The sequence below is a fragment of the Sus scrofa genome, chromosome 1 (genome assembly GCF_000003025.6).
Source record: "Sus scrofa isolate TJ Tabasco breed Duroc chromosome 1, Sscrofa11.1, whole genome shotgun sequence".
NCBI classification, from domain to species: domain Eukaryota; kingdom Metazoa; phylum Chordata; class Mammalia; order Artiodactyla; family Suidae; genus Sus; species Sus scrofa.
The window spans coordinates 189908645-189929854 of record NC_010443.5 but is presented as its reverse complement, the minus strand read 5'-3'; the positions used below and the strand labels follow the sequence as shown (position 1 = coordinate 189929854).

General features: G+C 36.8%; 2 protein-coding genes across 4 annotated transcripts in view; one reads left to right on the top strand and one right to left on the bottom strand.

Annotated features, from left to right (window-relative positions):
- Positions 1–6470, bottom strand: part of SLC38A6 (solute carrier family 38 member 6) — a 65178-nt gene extending 58708 nt beyond the window's left edge. The window contains 3 exon segments of one of the 2 annotated variants that reach the window (NM_001267849.1): positions 3004–3077; positions 5079–5209; positions 6314–6470. In NM_001267849.1, coding sequence (NP_001254778.1) covers positions 3004–3077; positions 5079–5209; positions 6314–6418 — 310 coding nt within the window. In that variant the 5' untranslated portion in view covers positions 6419–6470. 2 annotated transcript variants of the gene reach the window in all.
- TRMT5 (tRNA methyltransferase 5) lies at positions 6547–20201 on the top strand. Of its 2 annotated transcripts, none has more exons than XM_003121846.4 (5): positions 6547–6665; positions 7816–8477; positions 10325–10449; positions 13994–14648; positions 15017–20201. In XM_003121846.4, exons 1-5 carry the CDS (start codon positions 6661–6663, stop codon positions 15067–15069), a joined length of 1500 nt encoding a protein of 499 aa, XP_003121894.4. In that variant the 5' UTR covers positions 6547–6660; the 3' UTR covers positions 15070–20201. The 2 variants fall into 2 exon arrangements, with proteins under 2 accessions (XP_003121894.4, XP_013848928.2); XM_013993474.2 differs by having other exon boundaries at positions 6625–6705.

Genomic DNA, 21210 nt, shown 5'->3' with positions numbered 1-21210 from the left:
AATAATGATGACAATGCAACGAGTGGTGGGGATCAAATACTAGGGAATGGGGATTTGACCAGATGCATACTGAGTTCTAAGACTCTAAAGACTCTAGTCCCTTCTGCTGACACTGATGTGGAGGCCAGAGGAGGAGGGCTGCCCATTTACTCCCAGAGCATAAAAATCTCCCCAAGGAATCACGGTGAGCCAGCTGTTTCTGAGACAGCAGTATGTACAACCCTTGCAATCCTTATAAGCTTTGGCCTAATCAGAATTTATAATAATAGAAACCAGCATTTACCAAGGACCTGACATTTTATATATGTTATTATATTTCATTCTCACAATAATCCCAAGAGGAAAGTATTATTACCTTTATAGATGGCAAACTAAGGCTAGAGATTAAAGTATCTTATATGCCATCTCAGCTCCTAAGAAAAGTCCAGACAGATCCTAAATCCTACATAAAATTAAAATAGGGAGTTCCTGTCGTGGCGCAGCAGAAACGAATCCAACTAGGAACCATGAGGTTGCGGGTTCAATCCCTGGCCTCACTCAGCGGGTTATAGGATCCGGCGTTGCTGTGAGCTGTGGTGCATGTCGCAGACAAGGCTTGGATCTGGCGTTGCTGTGGCTCTGGCGTAGGGTGGCAGCAACAGCTCCAATTAGACACCTGGCCTGGGAACCTCCATATGCCACGGGTGTGGCCCTAAAAAGTCAAACGACAAAAAAAAAGAAAAGAAAACCTAAAACAGCAGAATTTCATGAGAAGAAATCCTTTACTTTTATAAAGATAAAAATTTCTCTTGCGTTCCATGCAAAGAAATGAAGAGGTTAAATTTATAAAGACTTATAAAAGAACCTTCTGACCAATGGATCCAATCTGAGCTCAACACTCCATTATTACAGCCAAATAAACTGAGGAGAAAATTTAGCTACACATTATTCTCTCATTTATTTATTTACTTACTTATTTTTTATTTTTTAAAGCCTACCTCCATAGAGAATTTTACAAGGACTGAAGGAATTCAATCAACGGAAGACAGGTGCATCAGTGTATATGTAGAACCATGAAGAAGTTAGTTCATGGACCAAGTAAGCTACAAAAATCAAAGAAAAAGAAAAAAAAAGAGAAACAGAGGTTTTCACTTTATATGTCCCAAAGGTACAGAAAAGAACAACAGTATTAGGATTTTAAAGTTAAATATAGATGAACTGAAGAAGAGCAAAACATTTAGCATTACTCAGAAATCTTTATAAATTGAACATTACTTCCAAATAATTAAAATTAATAAGGCAAGACACTTTAGTTAATGAAGACATAATTGCCACACAGTTGACTAATATATTAGTAGAATCCATGACAAATAACCTATGAAGATGTTAGATAAACTATTACTATTAAACAAAAACAAATTTTTACACAAAGAAGCAACATTTCAAAACATGTTTAAATTTTAGTCGAGTTTTGGCAGAATTTATAATTACACTCATTTAATGCTGTTACTCTTGATCTTGGAATGCTGTTGTAAACAACTTGTTACTTTGAGATTAGTATCACTGCATTGTTTCCTAGTATTTTTATCTGTCTGCACATTGCTCACGCCCTCTGAAAGCAGAGGGATATATTTGTGGACTGGATGGCCAAAAGCATGAGCACAAGTTACAGCTATAAACTGTGGATCCTAAATCAGTTTTGCATAAGAGTCAGCTGGACAACTTTTGAAAACCTAATCTTGAATCCCACATCAGGTTCTTGGAATTAAAATCCCTGAGGCTTAGAAACTTCTGTTTATAGAAAGATCTGCAGGTGTGTTTGATTCATAGATTACATTAGACTATATAACTGTGGATTTAGAATTATGTTTTGAAGAATCTTAAAATACAACAGAAATACCTGTGGGCTTCTCTCACCTGTTTCAGCCAGAATAATCTCATTTTTATTTATTTTATGTATCTCTCCTGCTTCTTAAAGTCTGAAAACTATAAGATCAGACAGAGCAAAGTGAACCCACCGACATAAGAATTAAACTCATGATTTTACCATCATAACTAAGCTAATGCAAAGACAGAAAAGACCTGACAGATAAAAAGACCAGGAATGATGGGCACAGAGTATTTGTTAATGCCAAAAGAAAAACCTTGTGAAAGCTATTCTGTAATTCATATACTTTTATTTATTGCAATGTAAAATAACTTATTTAATACATGACTGGATTGCACAATAAAGTTCCCAAAATGGAAAACATAATTTAAAAATTATATATATTTTTATATATAAAAACAGGAATCAGGGTGGGGAGCAAAGAAGGCAGTAATAGATCTGGGGAGGTGTTTTTTTTGTTTGTTTGTTTTTGGTTTTTTTTGTCTTTTTGCTATATCTTTGGGCCACTCCCACGGCATACGGAGGTTCCCAGGCTAGGGGTCGAATCAGAGCTGTAGCCACTGGCCTACGTCAGAGCCACAGCGCGGGATCCGAGGAGCCGTGTCTGCAACCTACACCACAGCTCACGGCAACGCCGGAGGATCGTTAACCCACTGAGCAAGGGCAGGGACCGAACCCGCAACCTCATGGTTCCTAGTCGGATTCGTTAACCACTGTGCCACGACGGGAACTCCTGGGGAGGTGTTTTTGAGGAAATGATCACTCTAGGAGAAATGTGATCCAAACGAACGCTTATCTATTACTTCCCCATAACACAAGGTCTGGATCCTTTAAACACCTTGTAGGTGTTTCCTTTAATCTACTTTAACCCAGAAAACCATGTCCTTTGTCGTAGAGAAAGGCGGGTAAGAATGCTAGTGTCCTCCACCCATTCTGTCCTGGGATATTCCCCCGTAGGACTGGGTCTATCCATCCAGACCTTTTGAAATTCTCTACTTCAACCACCTACCTAATAATGATGTATGCCTGCTGGAACTCAGATTGGAGCCAGCCAATCCAATGCATGCAGTCTTAAAGAGCTCTTAAAGTCTTAAAGAGCTGCTTCATCAAATGAATCAGCACAGTATTTTACTCACCAGTCTGAATACACATACTAAGCAGGAGATGAACTGAGTAAGAAGCCAGCAGAGCAACCATCAGCAGCAACAAACTAAAATGTAAAAGAATTCATGGTCAAATCCCCCAAAGGTTTCTTATTTATGCTATCATAAATACAAGGACAAAATTTTTTTCACATCCAAATATTCACAGGGACTGTCTCTGAGTAGTTGGATTATGATCATTAAAGAAAATAAGAAGATACTTTCTGTATTCACCAAAATTTATTCAAATGAAAATATACTGCTTTGAAATTTTTTAAAAAATCAGAAAAAAACTTCACTTAAAACAAATTTCCTTCTTTAGCCCTCTTGTCTGCTGTCTGCTGGCTCAGCCAATTATTTTGCAATGTATCCCTTTTATTATCTCTCCTTATTCTAAGTCTAAAGGGACATTTCAGTTGTTAAATATCATTGTCTTCTTTTTCCTTTCTTCGTTTCTTGTCCTTCCAATGATGTATACCTCTTTAGCATACCTTCACCTATAATTGTGAATTAACACTGCAATTCCTAGCATCTGTTAAACCCACACACTCACCAAACTAAACCAGAAACATGCAGTTAACACATTTCTAACGATGCCATTTGGAAAATGTGCAATGTAATAATTGAGGTCCTCTCACCAAAAGTGTGAACAGAAACAACATGCATAGCCCCCTACTTATTCTCAGGAAGATACTGGTAGAACAAGCTTCTAGAAAGCTGTCCCCAGTGGAGTCCCCTCCAAGCTGAAGAAATACTATGGTTGTAGTCTACTTAATACTTGCTAATAAGTAACAGAACAGAGAAGTGAAAGTACACTTGTCAACTGACTCAGGAAACCTGACAAAATAACAGTTTGACATCACAAAATGGAAACTGTGATAGGATTCAGCAAGCACACATTCAGTAGTACACATCTACATATAAGACCCTTTATGGATTTTAAAATATAATTTTTCAAAGGGGACTAAAATATAAATCCTCTGATAATGTCTTGCCTAAGGTGTCACACAGGTTTGAAGTTTTAAAACTATGAAAGTTTGTGAATATATTCCATAATAAAAGCAAGTTGGGTTACTTAAAATTGGTTTGCTAATCAAGAAAATCAAAACAAGGAGTTCCCATTGTGGCTCAGTGGGTTAAGGACCCCAAGTTGCCTCTGTGAGGATGCATATTAGATTCGCTCAGTGGGTTAAGGATCTGATTCAGGTGTTGCCGCAAGCTGCGGGTGTTTAGGTCGCAGAGGTGGCTCAGATCTGGTGTTGCTGTGGCTGTGGCATAGGCCAGCAGCTGCAGCTCTGATTTGACCCCTAACCTAGCAACTTCCATATGCTACAGGTATGGCAATAAAAATAGTTTTTTTAATTCAAAATAAGAGCAAAAATGAACCTAAATGAAACTCTCTACGTATCTTAAGTTTCCTAGAAAAAGAGGTCTGCTTCTGCTGACAAAACAAACTTGTTCATTCATTCTATTAAGCATGGTGCTAGATGCTAAGGATAAGGTATAGTCCTAAAGGATTTCAGAGTTTAGTGGGGAACCTAACTTGCAAACAAATTATTACAATATATTATAATTAAAGAACAAATATACAAATGGAATATGAGCTGAGACTTAAAAGATGAATAACTGAATATATGTCCAGCCTCAGAGGATGAAACAAGACTACTTAACAGTAAGAAGAAAGGAGTTGGGGAGAAATGAAAAGATTATGTCCTTTATTTGCACTCACAAAATTGCTATTTATTATTAATCTGCATGGCTGATAAACTCTGATTTACTTTGGCCAACTTAACACAACAAATAAGCCACTTCTTAAGGTTATAAATGTGTGGATCAAGTTTCCATTTTTTAAAATTAGCTACACTTTGGATAAAAAAAAATACAGGTTATGTAGCATCCCTCCAAGCTACAGACTAGCAGCAATATAAAAGTTAAGAAGAAAATGTTAAAAGCCCAGAAATAACTAGAAATTGTATAGTACCAGCTTCTGCAGCCTATCTCTTTGCTTATTTTGAACTATCAAAATTAAGGGGGGAAAAAAGTAATGGTAAAATAAGAAAATAACTCACCTAAATCCAAGAATGCCAGTGTGAGCCATAACATAAGCTAAGCCAAGGATGCCACTTCCCATGATGGCATTCATCAAATTAAACACTGAGAAACCAAATGAAACACCTGGGGATCCCTGTCTGTGAAGTTCCTGTAAGCACACAAATTTAATAGAGTCAAATGTTTGAATGGTGAGGTTCAAATTTCATCAAGAAATGACAGACAATGGAGGATATCTGCAAACCAGACACATGATGTGACATACCAGGGGCTCAACCAGCAACCCAGCACTGGTTTCCTTTCCTTCCCTCCTCACCTCCCCTTAGTGCAGCACCAGGAATTTGGTTTCCTAGGAAAATCAACTCCAAGCACAGAAACCAGGTCGGCTTCTGAAAAGTCATGACTAACCTTGTGACTGCAAAAGATGAAGATAGGGTAAAATGGGGGTGGGGACAGAGAGCAGGAACATGGCCCCAAGCTCACATGATTACTGAAGAATCCCTGAATCAGCATGGGGTTACTGTAGACTTCTGCTGCTCCTCAATGACTAGGACAGCAAAATTAATCTCTATTTATATACTTAATGAATTAAGTCTGCCCAACGGGAAGGATGGTCAGGAACACCTGACAATGATGATACAGTAAATAGCGATTCACGTTGCTCTGGCGAGGACACTATGGAATACTAAACAGTATGGAATACTAAAACAGTATTTGGGAACAAAGTCCTAGAAACTGACTTAAGTTAAAAGTTGAGTGCACAGGCTTTAGGGTCAAGGGAAGTACTATGTACCTACTATCAGGCCACCTCTACTCCTTCACCATTAAGGATCTCTGCATTAAGTTATTTACAGGTCCCCAGTGACTAAGCTGGGAAAAGAAAAATCTTGTGACTCTTGCACAAAGCTCAAACGACTGGTGAAGGAAACGAGAAGCCGAGAAACCAACAAAGATGCTAAAAAACAGCAGGGAGTTACATAATCCTGGGGCTACTCCTTTAAGTGGGGTCACCAGCCTCCAACTCGCCGCTGCACCTCTTCACCTGAGCCTGCACCTCTACTTCAGCTGTTCTTTCTAGCACAGGTTAGGCTCCTATGACACTCATTAAGTCCGCCAGATCTCGGAATCTCGGCTGCTGCCTTTGGGCCCCATGCCCTAAGCCTCTTCCTCCTCCCTTCGCCTTCCCCTTTCTTTTCTCCGTCGTATTTGGCAGGAACATCAGAAAAGTGCCGGGACTCGAGTTGTGCTAACTTACGTTGCTTAGCAACGGGCTTAACTCTTCCGCCTCTGCTTCTTCTATCTGCTGGGTAGAGACAAACCAGCCCGGCTCCGCACTGATGGTCCCCCACGGCGCCTCCATGCTGCTTGCTGGCCGACGACCCAGTCCATCTACCAGCTACCACCACTGCTCTCCCGGCCAGAGTCGCGCCAGAGGCGGGGCTGCATTCCCGGCCCTTCCGGGTGCCTATACCTCACTAGGGCGGGGAAGGAAGAAGGTAATCGACGCGATCTGATGACGCTCGCCCTTCGGCGACGAACATTGATGTTGTCATCGAGGGCCCGCCTCTCCGTCGGCGACCCATTTCCGAGCCGCAGCAGAGCATGAGGTGAGGGGTTGGTCTGGGAGGCAGCTGCTGAGCGACGCCGGTAAATGGGATGGTGACGTTGATGAGATGGTGGCCGCTACACCTTTGATATTTCGAAGGGGCTGAGGGCGTGTTGTCGGTACCGGTCAGCTCAGGGCGGCTTTCCGCTTTGCGCTGCCTAGGCGAGGTCACCCACCGCCCGGGTGCCCTGCCAAGCCTAGGTCTGAGTACAGTACCAGGGAGTGTGGAGTCTCTTTCATCTTTTCAAAAGCTTTCTGATAGAACTTTAGCCATATTTTTACACATGTAAAGCCGAGACTCACATCAAGTAATTTACCCAAAGTAAATTACACATCTGTTTACCTGCTAGACCCAATTTGAACCCTGGCTATAAATTTTGACAGTTGCTTTATAGGGTTACCAGACGGGACCCTTTCCTTTTACAGTTACTTCTTCGGTAACAAAATGAATAACTGATACTGTTAATGGAATATGAGTATAACACTTAACAGGCCTCATCCTCAAAATACTGAAACCTCTAGTTATGGGCAGGAGTTGTGGCAGTAAAACTTCGAAGACAACATAGAAGTATATTAAGAATACCAGGCCCTGGAATTTAATCCTTGCTCAGCCACTTGGCAGGAACGGGAATTTGGGCCAATTAACCTACCCTTGAGCTTTAGTTTACTCATTTACAAAATGAGAATGTGATACCACGCACACCTCTCAAGGATTGATAATGTATGTAAAGCACCTGACCTAATAGGAATCCACAAGAATTTCCTTTTAAATATTGCCATTGGTAAGGTCATAAATATTGTGACCATTTCATTTAGTGGTGATTCTTAAACTTCAGCCTTCCAATCCCAAACATGTTCTATAGAAAATTGTGGTTGGGAAGGTCCATTGACTGAACGAAGGGTGATGGATCACAAAGCCCTAGTCCTGGCAACACATGGGTAGAAGGTGCACTTTTATTATTTACCACCATTAAAGGTCATCCTGTCCTGGAAATGATAGTATTCTTCTCACACACCACTAAAAGTTTTAATCATCAGCATTCACCCATTATTTAAAACAATTTAAAATTTTATTCCCCAAACTTATTGTGAACATGTTAAGTTAGTGTGTAGCTTTATGGTATTTGTTTTAAAAAATACTTTTTTTTTAGGATCTTATGGAGGCCATTTGGATTTGGATTCTCAAGAAGACATCTCAAAGTGGAAAGCTGTGGAATAACTGAATCAGAATCATCGATTCCACTAGCTTGGGTGTCATTGATACAGAAACCTAACAGGACACCTGATATTTTCTCGTTGGATCAAAGAAAAAGATTCTCAACCATGCCTGAAATAGAAACAAATCGGAGAGACTCTGAATTGTTTTCACCACCCTCTGATGTTCGAGGAATGACAAAACTCGATAGAGCAGCTTTTAAAAAAACAGTCACCATCCCAGTGCTTAAAGTGAGGAAAGAAATAGTCAATAAATTGATGCGGTCCCTTAAAAAGGCAGCACTGCAGCGCCCAGGCATCAAACGTGTGATTGAAGATCCAGAAGATGAAGAAAGTAGACTAATTATGTTGGATCCCTATAAAATCTTTACCAGTGATTCCTTCGAGAAAGAAGAACTCAGTATTTTAAAGCAACTAAATGTCAGTCCACAGATATCTAAATATAATTTGGAACTAACTTATGAAAACTTTAAATCAGAAGAAATATTGAGAGCCGTGCTCCCTGAAGGTCAAGATGTGACTTCAGGGTTTAGCCGAGTCGGACACATCGCCCACCTGAACCTTCGAGATCATCAGCTACCTTACAAGCATTTAATTGGTAGGTGTGTCTTAGTGATACTCACATATTAGAAAGCAATGAGCAAGTTCTAATTTTAGTTTTAAAAAATTTTAATGCTGAATTATAAGAGCAGGACATTTTAAGTTGGATCTTAGCTGCATACTCTCTCTTTTGAGGGCCATCTTGGAATACCTTTTCCAGAGTCATAGCAAGCTCTAAATATCAGTTTAAGCTTTTGTGTATACAATGCATAGAAGTAAAAACTTGAATCACTTGCTTTGGTAGAATTCTTTGGCAGCTTGTCATTTTGGTAGCCAGGACTTATTAAAACTTTAGGACTATGTTGAATACAAGGTTTCATAAATTTGCATGTTTAAGTCAAAAGGGCAAGACACTGTTTACTCATATTTTCATTGATCAATTAATTGAACTTGTTTATGTCAGGTACCACACATTGTTTTTTAGTGCTTCTAGCCTTAGAGAAACAATGCTGTGTATGCTGTACCTCTGTAGCCCAGAATTTAAGCCTGGGTCTTTTATTCGTTGGGATAAGATAGAAGCAGAAGACTAATCACAATTGCACTAATCCTCATGTAAATATTTAATGTCTGTGAATTCTCCAGGATTAATTTTTTTTTTAATGTAGAGTATTTGTCAGAACTTGTGGGAATTATTTTCAGCTTTAAAATGTAGTGCTCAGTATTTTGCATGGGTAGGATTTCAGAGATATGCTATTAGGCATTTCCTTGGTTTTTATTGATAAAGGGGGCTGATAATGCATAATGATAACATAATAAATACTTAAGCAAATCCTTATAATTATGACTGGGTATAAATGTCAAGTCTAGGTTTTCCTATGAGTCATTGCCTATTCTAACTCAAACATTCCTTTGAGCACTTTATTTTATAAACTTTTTCATAAAGAGAAACTCATATATTAAAAATGAAACATTTCTATAAAGGGGTAATTTTAAAGCTTTTACTATAGATCTTCAGGACAGGTTTTTTTTCTTTCCTCATTTATGGTACATTTATATATCTTTAAGACTGAGTTCTGATGCATGAAACAGAATAAGATAAGAATAATGATTGACAAGAGTTTGTTGATATTATCATGTTCTAAATCAAGTATCTAATTATCAGAGAAATTGGACAAATTCTGATTGCATTTAAGCATATTTGTATAATGGAGTACTTTTACTAACTTACAAATCAAGTTATCTTTCCTTCTACAATGAGATAGCATATAGATACTTTTTTAAGTGCTCACCAAAAAAAGTAGACTTTGATTAAAGGGCATCAGTGTACAATTTTTGGTGTATTTTATCTTTGTAGCTTTTTCTGCTGTGGCACATATTTGACATAAAGAACAATTTAAGTAAATGAATGTTTTATTTAGATAAAACTAAAGAATCTATGTTCCTTTTATTTGAAAACATTATTTTTGCTGATATATATTTCCAGGGTGTAGGTTTCAGATACACAATAAAACAGACATTTGGTTTGAGGCCGGTGGGGACAGGCTGGCATTTTCTAAGGTCATTTGTTCCCATAGTCCTTCCATCTCTTCTATTGTTCCCATAGTCCTTCCATCTCTTCTATTCTATAGACCAATTCCCTATGGTCTACCTGTTTGCTTATCGTTGTATTGATAAATTTAAGGAGATTAAGTGAAAAACATTAGACCAAAACTCCTCAAAAATTTTTCTTTAGAAAGGTACCCACACATTTTTGGTGTATCTGTGTTGCGGGCTGTCAGACATTAACTTTAGTAATCTGTTGAATCTTTACACATACTAGGATACAGTTTTTGTCTATAAACCAAAAGAAAATAGAGTTCATATTCATTTCATGTTTGCTACTTATTATGAATTCTTTTCTTTTAGGCCAAGTAACAATTGACAAAAATCCAGGAATCACCTCAGCAGTAAATAAAATCAATAATATTGATAATACCTACCGAAATTTCCAAATGGAAGTACTTTCTGGGGAGGAGAATATGATGACCAAGGTATAGAGTATTTTATTGTCTCCTAATACAGTGTGTATCAAGATCAATGTCTAAAATCAGAGTAAATGACAAAGGTGAAGAATATTTATAATACCAATATTGATAAGTATGTGAAATGTGAGTGAGCATTTACATATAGTATTATGGGAGTGCAAATTAAGTCAGGAAGAGTGTATGGTAATAAATGTATTTTGCAATTTTGAATAGATACATCGTTTGACCAGGCATTTCATTTATAGGAAGTTATCTCAAGGATATAATTTGGAAAAAAGTAATAATAAAATAAATAAAGGAATAGAAACAATCTAAATGTCATCAGTAGAGAACTGATTAAATTCTTATATAATACCACAGTGGAATACTCCATCATTAAAGATTATTTAGCTCCACACTTAAAATAAATTGTCCATTGACATATTAAGTGACAAAAAATAAGTTGTAGAACAGTATATATAATAGTTCCATTTTAACTATGATAATTTTGAATATGTAAATACACATATACCTCAGAATGTTAATAGTGACCATATTTTTATTTGTAGTTACTGATGACCAATTATAATTTATAAAGTTAAAGTATAAAGTTATCTTTATACTTTCCTACTTAACCACATATTTCTTTTATAAGAAAAATTATTTCAAAGAAAAAAATAAAATATGTAGGAATAGATTCCTGGTATAAACTAGTATCTCATCCTCCATCTCCAAAATCCTCTGGAGTGTTAGGTATAATAAACTTTTTAAAGCTAAAAGTCTTAGATAATTACATGTTAACAGTATGTGAAATTTTGTACCTAAACTAGGAAATAAGTTAAACTCGCTCCACCACTTGACAAAAGTTTGAATAGCAAAAGCTACTCCTAAAATGTTAGACATATCTTTTTATTTATTTTTTTATTAAATTTTTGTTTTTAATTTTATGGCTGCACCTGAGGCATACAGAAATTCCCAGGCTGGGGACTGAATCCAACCCACAGCTGCAACCTTAAGCTGCAGCTGAGGCAACACTGGATCCTTTAACTTACTGCTCTGGGCTGGGGATCAAACCTACCCACACCTCTGCAGCAACCTGAGCCACTGCAGTTGGATTCTTAACCCATTGCACCACAGTGAAAACTCCTAGACATATCCTTTTTTTTTTTTTTTTTTTCCCTTTTTAGGGCCACACCTGCAGCATATGCATGTTCCCGGGCTAGGGGTCGAATCAGAGCTGCAGCTACTGGCCTACACCACAGCCACAGCAATGCAGGATCTGAGCCATGTCTACAACCTACACCACAGCTCACAGCAACACCAGATCCTTAACCCAGTGAGTGAGGCTAGGGATCAAACCCGCATCCTCATGAAGGTTCATAACTGGCTAAGCCACAATGGGAACTCCTTAGACGTATCTTTAAACAGGACTTTTTAAATAAAACTCAGGAGAGAATTTATGCAAAATAATTATTTTTTAAGATTCTGGACCCCTGATGTCTTAGTGTGAGTATTTTAAGTGTAATATTTTGACAGAATTAAATAGTGTCAAAACGTTAAAATACCTACACCCTTACTGTTAAGTCCTGAGCTAAAAGCTTTAATTATAACAAATCCCAGAAACCCACAAGATAATGGCTGTTGTTATTAATATTCTCTTTATGCAGATGGACTTATAAGGAGTGACTGAGCAGGGTGTTTGGAGCCAGGCTTCTGTCTCCAGAGACCATGCACAGTCTTTGCCTGAATATTAAACCTCCACTGCCCAATGCTTGTGTATAATGTATGAGGTCTGTTATGGCAACAAGATATCAATGTGAATCCTTTGGTAATAACAGTGTTTATCTCAGCTGACACTGAGACGTACCCTGACTGAATACTGTTCATGTTCTTTACTTGGTAGTGACGCTTAGGGTAGCAGGTAGTATCATTCTTCTCAGAGAGAAGATCTACAGTTCTAAGAAACTTCTATCATTGTATAAATGCCTTGGATTGATTTCCTAAGTAAACTAAAGTTTGTTCTTAGGACATTTTATATCTAATATTTATACTATCAAATAAATGTAAAAACTCAGTATAACATCTTTGCTCCAAACAGAATCACATTAACTATAGGAGCTCATGCAGAATTTAAGTACTATGTGTGTATATTATGAGGTAAAAGGATTCCTGAGTGAATCTGCTTGAAAAGTAATATTGAGTGAGATATCAAAGATTAGCTAAAACCAGAGAGACACTTAGAATCTGATTTTTTTAAGGTAGATCTGTATTTCACATTAAAGAGCTTAAAGGTGAGTAGAAGGATTTCAGGAAAAGCATCCCAAGACATAGTTAAACCTACTAGGTTATATACCTAGAAAGACTTTTAGTTGGCAGAATCATGAATAAACATTTCCAACTCTGGAACTTTAATAATGTGGCCAGGGCATCTGATGTGATTGGGAGGAAAAAAATATATGTGTAAATTTGGAATTAAGGTTCATGAAAAGAGAATACAGATGATATCTATCACATTTATAGAACATAGAACTTTCTGGCCTTTGATTCTTCAGCCATTAAAATAAGGGGTTTAAGATGATGGGTGAGGTCATATTCCACAACTGTAATTTTAGTTTTGTTTTCTATATTCTATCATGTTTATGATAGTCCCAAAAGAAATTGCTACAAAGTCTTAATTTTGCTCAAGAGTTAGTTAGCTTCATTGTATATATTTAGTTTATCCATGAAAACTCAGATTAGAGAAAGGAGAAAATAGGGGAATGATTTGTTCTATACACTGGCTTTAATTTATAGACATGAAAACTGTTAAGTCTAAAAACATAGCAAAACACCTCAAAATTCAATGGCACATGACATCTGTCATGCCTCCCTCTGATAAACTGAAAACTAATGAAGAAAGCTTGTTTGCTGTGTGGAAGTGCTGTCTGCAACTTAGGTACCCATCATGAAGATAAGTGTAGTATGTTGTTTGAAAATACAGGGTTTTTTTTTTTCCCTATCAGATGACATAAGAGAATGTAACTAAGAGAGAGAATATACCTAAGCCAGACAGTTGTCTTATCTGAAAAATTCCTAATGTGATTGGGGAATCACTTCACAGCCCTTTAAGATGAAATAGAGAGCCATTTGGCTTTGAAGAGATGACTTTCCTCATGAAAAAGTCTAAAGATATTAACAGGGCTCAAATATAAACATCAGAATTCTAATTAAAGTACTTTATTTATTTATTTATTTTGTCTTTTTAGGGCCGCACCCACAGCACATGGAGGTTCCCAGGCTAGGGATTGAATCAGAGCTACAGCTGCGACCTATACCACAGCTCACAGCAATGCCAGATCCTTAACCCACTAATCGAGGCCAGAGATAGAACCCATGTCTTCATGGATGGTAGTCAGATTCACTAACTGCTGAGCCATGATGGGAGCTCCCTAAAATGCCTTTAAATGCACTGTTCTTTGCTCTTAATAGTAGTAAATTTAAATGTGTGTATGTGCCGGGGTACCTCCATCCAATATCAGTTACTGGAATTTGAGACTAAGCAGTTTAACCAAAAGCATAATACCTTTTTCAGGTTCGAGAAAACAACTACACCTATGAATTTGATTTTTCTAAAGTCTATTGGAATCCTCGTCTCTCCACAGAACACAGCCGTATCACAGAACTTCTCAAACCTGGGGATGTCCTATTTGATGTTTTTGCTGGGGTTGGGCCCTTTGCCATTCCAGCAGCAAAGAAAAACTGCACTGTATTTGCTAATGATCTCAATCCTGAATCCCATAAATGGCTACTGCACAACTGTAAATTAAATAAAGTGGACCAAAAGGTGAAAGTCTTTAACTTGGATGGGAAAGACTTCCTCCAAGGACCCGTCAGAGAAGAGTTAATGCAGCAACTGGGATTACTGTCAAAAGAAAGAAAACACTCTGTGCACATTGTCATGAACTTGCCAGCAAAGGCAGTTGAGTTTCTCTGTGCTTTCAAATCACTCTTAGATGGACAGCCATGCAGCAGTGAGCTCCTTCCCATAGTGCACTGTTACAGCTTTTCCAAAGATGCTAATCCTGCTAAGGATGTTCAGCAACAAGCTGGAACTGTGTTAGGTGTTTCCTTGGAGGCATGCAGTTCAGTTCACCTAGTAAGAAATGTGGCCCCCAACAAGGAAATGTTATGCATCACCTTTCAGATTCCTGCTGCTGTACTCTACAAGAATCAGACCGAAAATCAAGGTGAGCAACTTCTGGGAAATTAAATGTAAGCTGTAATATTACTCATATAAGCATTCTTGGGCCACATATATATTTTATATTATTTTTTAAACTTGGAAATAGGTTAAACTAATTCTAGTTAGATATTTCAGTTCAAGACCCTTTGGCATTCAATTGTGACTTGCTCACAGTGTTACAGATTTTAGTATGACACTCTATTCAGTCCAGTAGAAAGCTATTTCATTAAAATAATAAATCCACAGGAATGCTATTTCATGCATCAGTTGAGTATATTAAAAATCTTTTAAATGCCTATATTATATGCTTTTTAAAAGTATTTTCAAATGTTAAATATCTTACCTAATATAGGTTTTCTGGATTTGTTACAGAGACTCATGATGATCCACCTCTTAAACGCCAGAGGACAGATAGAGACTTTTAAGAAGACAAAACACCAATTGCTTCAATCACTTAATTGGAAATATTTTCTCTATCTCCCCATTAGACCTCTATGTAGTGAAATATCATTTGTATGATTTCATATTTTAGTATTCAGTTATTTTAGTATTGAACCATTTTATATTTTGCCTTGCTGTATTACAAATCATATTTAACTTTTTGTCAGATAAATATGTTTAAATACCGTCTTTCTGTTGGGAAAATAGTTTTTGAAGGTGGGATAATTGTGCGCTACCTAGGAAAGCACTAATCATTGTTCGGTTATTCTTAGTTGAATAGTATAGCTAAGTTTTATATAGGTACTTCTTTACTATCAGTATAAAAGTAATAACAAATGAGATTAATTATATCAGAGATAGAAAACTATGTCCAGCAGGCCAAATCTGGCCCACCACCTGTTTTTGTATGACAGGTGACCTAAGAATGGTCTTTACTCTTTTTTTTTTTTTTTTTTCTTTTGGCCATGCCTATGGCATGGCAATTTCCTGAGCCAGGGATCAAACCAGAGCCACAGCAGTGACAGTATCGGATCCTTAAGCTGTTGGACTGGTTCTTACATTTTTAAATGGTTGAAAAGGCGTCAAAAGAATAACATTTTATGACATGAAAATTGTATGAAATTTGAATTTCACTGTCCATAAATAAAGTTTTATTGGAACACACCATGCTCATTTGTTTACATACTGTCTCTGGCTGCTTTCATGGTTTAACCGTAGAGTTTAGTAAATGCAAAACAGATGGGATATGATTCTTATTTCACACTGCTGCTCAGCACACTACATACCACAGTGACACAGTTACAGCTCAATAGCATTTTGAGTGCCATGTATATTACCAAGCTATAACATTTTACTATTACTAGTGAATATCCTTCATCCCAAAACAAGAAAAGTAGTTGTCCAATGTTGTGCTTTTAAGGCACAGTTAGTAGAGTATGAATTTTTTTGATATTGAATTAGATGACAAAGCAACCATACCTGAGCTAAAATACTTTGAATAAAATGTATTTCCAAAAGAAGTACTCATAACAGTATTTCCAACTCACAAAAAAACAACTGCCAGAAAAAGTAGAAATTTAAATTAGAAATATAATAGCAGAATTTCTTCACAAAATAAAAAATGAAAGTGAGGCTACAAACAAAGTAATCTCCAAGTGACTCTTGTAAGCCAAGCAAGGAAAACCATTTACCAATGGTGCGTTAACTGTATCTCAAAGTGGCAGTCTAAGAAATGCGTCCAGAGAAAGCTAACTTGTTTAAGACTATTAGCCTCTTGGCAAGGACAGTTGCTCAGAGAGCTGAGAACATTGGCAGCAACATCAGTAGTCAAAAAGGTAAATGAGTCAGAGTGGTTCTTCACTCTTGATGAGTGGATAGATGTTATTAATACTGCTCAGTATTTGAGGTGTCAGTGCTGAGTTTGAAGTTACTAAAGAATTACCCTTTGAATCAGCCTCTAAATACTCAAAATGGAACAATTACTGGTGAATACTTTGAAAGAAGTTGAGAAAACTAATTCTGTAAAACCTGAAGTAGATGTTATAACTGATGATAGTTTAAAAAGTGAAGTAGAAAAAGATCTAGTTGAAGAAATTTACAAAGCTTATGAAAATGTAAGATGTTTAAAACCTATAGTTATTCACTATATCATTCACCAGCAAGTACCTCACAACAAATATTTAAATCTATCATATTTTTTTAAACTAGTAGTATCAATCGTATATTTCATTTGCTTTCTAGGACTTTATCCTCAAAACCTTGAATTTTGTCAGAAATGAAGACTGAATTTCCTGCTTAACTATGTTTGACTTGCTTAACAATTATAAAGCTTAACTGCATTTTTTTTTTTTTTTGGTTCAGAGCCAAGACTGAAATTTCTTAAGAACCAACCTTAACCACTTCTAGAATACTGAATGTTTTTGGAAATTAGTTTTTGCTAAATACTTGAGAATATTTCTTAAATATTTCAACCCACAATTATAAGACAGTCATAACTTTAATATGAAACATGCTACAGTAGTCATTTCAGTAACATTTGAATCACAGTACCCTCTATTACACATTTCCTATGCTATCAAAAATTAAAACAAACAAGATTTCCATTCTCTGGAGTTCCCATCAGTCGTGGCTAAGTGGAAACGAATCTGATTAGCATCCATGAGGCACAGGTTCGACCCCTGGCCTCGCTCAGTAGGTTAAGGATCCAGTGTTTGCTATGAGCTGTGGTGTTCACTGCAGATGTGGCTCCGATCTGGAGTTGCTGTGGAGTAGACCAGCTCTGATTTGACTTCTAGCCTGGGAAGTCAAATCAGATTTCCCTCTATATGCTGTCGGTGTGGCCCTAAAAAGACCAAAAAAAAAAAAAATTGAATTCACACAATTAGCAGTGAATTTATTTTCTGTGTTCAGTATTTTTTGGAACCATGCAAATGCAGGTAAATTACCATATTTTGAAATCCATTTAACTACAATTGAACTTCCACATATCTTCAATTAGAAATGGTTGACGTAGGAGTTCCATTGTGGCTCAATGGTTAACAAACCCAAACCCAACTAGTATCCATGAGGATGCAGGTTCAATCCCTGGCCTCACCCAGTGGGTTAAGGATCGGTCATTGCTGTGAAATGTGGTGTAGCAGATGCGGCTCAGATCTGGCATTGCTGTGGCTGTGGCATAGGCCGGCAGCTACCACTCTGATTTGACCCTAGCCTGGGAACCTCCAAATGCCGCAAGTGAGACCCTAAAAAGACAAAAGCAAAAAACAACAACAACAAAAACCTGGTTAATGTGTTATTGTAATGACATGCTAAAAAAGCAAATACCAAGAGATTAAGAATCTAATTGAGTTTTACGAATGCCTTCCAAGTGATGTATATGCTCAGTTAAAATCACATGCTCCTAGACTGTTATCAGTTTTGAGTAGTATCTGTGTGAAAAGACAATTTTAAAGGTGAAATGTATAATACCTCATTATAGATAACCATTAAAGATTGATCATTTACAGTTCATTTTGATGATAGGAAACATTCAGAATCCCAATTAAAGGAAATGTTACTCCTCTAAAAAGCACTATAAAAAATGGACTCAATTATACTTTGAATTTAGTTAATTTAAAAAAATGTGCTAATTTATCTCATTTATCTACAAAATGGCCTCAATTTTGCCTCTTGGCCCACAAAGCCTAAAATATTTACTCCTAGGCCCACAGAATAAGCTTGAGGACCCCTCATTTATTTACTTATTTATTTAGTCTTTTGTCTTTTTTTTTTTTTTTTTTTAGGGCTGCACCCTCGGCATGTGGAGATTCCCAGGCTGGGAGTCTAATCAGAGCTGTTGCTGCCGGTTTATGCTAGAGCCACTGCAACGCCAGATCTGAGCCACGTTTGCGACCTACACCACAGCTCACGGCAACGCTGGATCCTTAACCCACTGAGCGAGCCAGGGATCAAACCCGAAAACTCATGGTTCCTAGTCGGATTTGTTTCCCCTGAACCATGACGGGAACTCCAGGACCCCTAATTTATATCATTAGTTACAAACTCAAATGCCTTCAGAGACTAGGCAGGTAATATAAATAGGTGAGGGCAATATATGGTAAGAAGTATAAGGAAGTAATGAATTGGAATTCTCATTCCTTATCTAAAGGCTAAAGCCACTTAAAACTGTTTTGGAATTCAACCCAACCTATTTTATGTAAGACCTTGGGGGCTAATTCAGCCAGGGACTGCTAGTTTGGGGCTTCTAATTTTCTTCCTCTTCCCTCCCTTCCAAGTGTATATAGGTCAGGGGTCAGCAAACTTTCTGACCCCTGTGATTCAGGCTTTGTAAGCTATAAGGTCTCCGTTGCTTCGTAACTCTGCCATAGCAGCCCCAAAGCAGCCATAGCAATTCATAAACACTGTGTTCCAAAAACACTTTTTATGGACACTGAAAATTTAATTTCATATGCTTTTCACATGTTAAAAAGTATTAACTTCTTTGGCTTTTTCCAACCTTAAAAAAATGTCATCACCAACCTTAGCTGATGGAGCATACAAAAACAGGAAGCAGCTAGATTTGGCCAGGGTTCTGTAGTTTGCCTTCTTCTGTTCTAGGTAAAGATAATCAATTTGTAAGCAGGAATAAGAACCTTTTTCTTAGTACTGTACATCAATGTGATAGGTATAAATATTAAGTATGAGTACAAATGATGTTTTTATTCATACAAGTGGTCAGATACATTTATTCAGCCCTTTATTAGGAAAAATATGCAGTATACAATTGCAAAGAAAACAGAATCCTTAAATGCTTCTGTTATCAGACTTTAACCCCACTTCCTTTTTCCCTCGGAGTGGGTAAATGAATGTGTGATTATTTCATTATTTAAATTTGGCTCATCCTAAACTTTCTGATATGATACCTAATAAATGAACTCTTGGTAAATCCACTAGAAAATGATAGTAGAATGCCCCTTAGAGACAGTTTTTTTAATTTGTTAAACTTTGGACAAATTTTCTGCCACCTTAATTAGATTTTGGAATGATTATCTTACCACCTGTTGACAGGCTAAAGATAACTTCTAAGAGAAGCTTAGATCAAATATTTATTGAAAGAAATTAAGGAATACTAAGTAAACTACAATGTATGTGTATTCACTACCATTAATATCTGCTTAAAAGTCGATAGTCAAATCATATTCTACATAATGAATTTCTCAGAACTTCTCTCAACGATATCAACACAGTTAACATTCCATTTAGGAACTAGATTAACTTGTCTATAAAATTTCCTGGAAGTCTTTAGAAATTTGACTACTCAGACTTGGTTTTATACAGCTGGTGGTTATAAGTTTGACAGTCATCTCTAGAACATGGACTCTGCAGTTGAACCACTTGGGATTCAAACCCAAACTTTGCTGTTTTTAAATTGTATTGACCTTTTTGGTAGGTTGCTTGACCTCTCTATGCTTTAGTTTCTCCATCTGTTAATATGGGGAAATAATACTGGCACTATTATGAAGATTAGATAATACACCAAGGATGAAGAACAGCGCTTGGCACACAGATTAATGTTCAGTAGCTGTTTCTGTGCTAGTGTTGTAAAATGTTAAGACTTAATAAATTCATGTTGAGGAAAGACTTGTACCGTTTTTTTGTCTCTGAGAGAGGAAATCACTGGGAGGACAGGGGATAACTTCATCATTGCAGAATATTTCTGTTATTTAGTGAATTGTTGTCATTAGGTTCTTTCACAATTCTCTTTGATCTAATACGGTCAGTTAACAACTTCTATATTTGGCCTACTGAACAAAGTATGGCAATAGTAAGGGGAAAATAATTACAAATGTATAAAGGTCGTGGAAATTATTTGCCAAATCAGGTGCAGACAATTTCCACAAAAATAAGGTAGGCACAAAAAAAGTTTTGAAAGCCTTTGAAATGTTTTGTTAATTAGTTCATTCCATTTAAATAATTATACAAGGTACTGAGAATAAATAATAGTGTTTCTTTTTTAAAGACTGGATAATTTACTTTGGCAGCTGAGTATAGCAAATCCTTAACCACAAGCCCAATGTTCTCACTATTCTTTGAACAGATTTATAGATTGTACTTAAAATGCTAATCCTCAACTGGAGAAAACCAATAGATATGAGAAATAGTAAGCAGCCTAGTAGAGTATATAAAACTAGACTTGGATAAAAAACTTTTGTTCTGATTCTTGCTTTTTATTAACTTGTGTATATGTTCTTGGCCTACTCAATTATTCGATGCCTTGGTTTTTCTCAATTATCAAAGATTATAAGATGAAGATGTACTCCTGAAATTAATACCTCCCTGGTCAAATAAGATGGAGCTGTTACATATGGATATTCTACCCTGTGTAACCACAAATCTTGTTTCACATAGCTTTCCACTCATAAAACTAACATCTGTTGTAATGGAAATCTGATAGGAAATCCCTTAATTTCCTTGAGAAACTATGTCTCATACAAGGTTGAGATGCTACAAATATCCATCCTACCCACATCCAAACTCTGTAAGCAACATTCTGGTTATACTAAAAAAGCCTTTGAAGTTTCAACAGAAACTACATCAGCGTCTGCAATTTACTCATAGGGAAATTTCATTAAAATATATTCATTCCA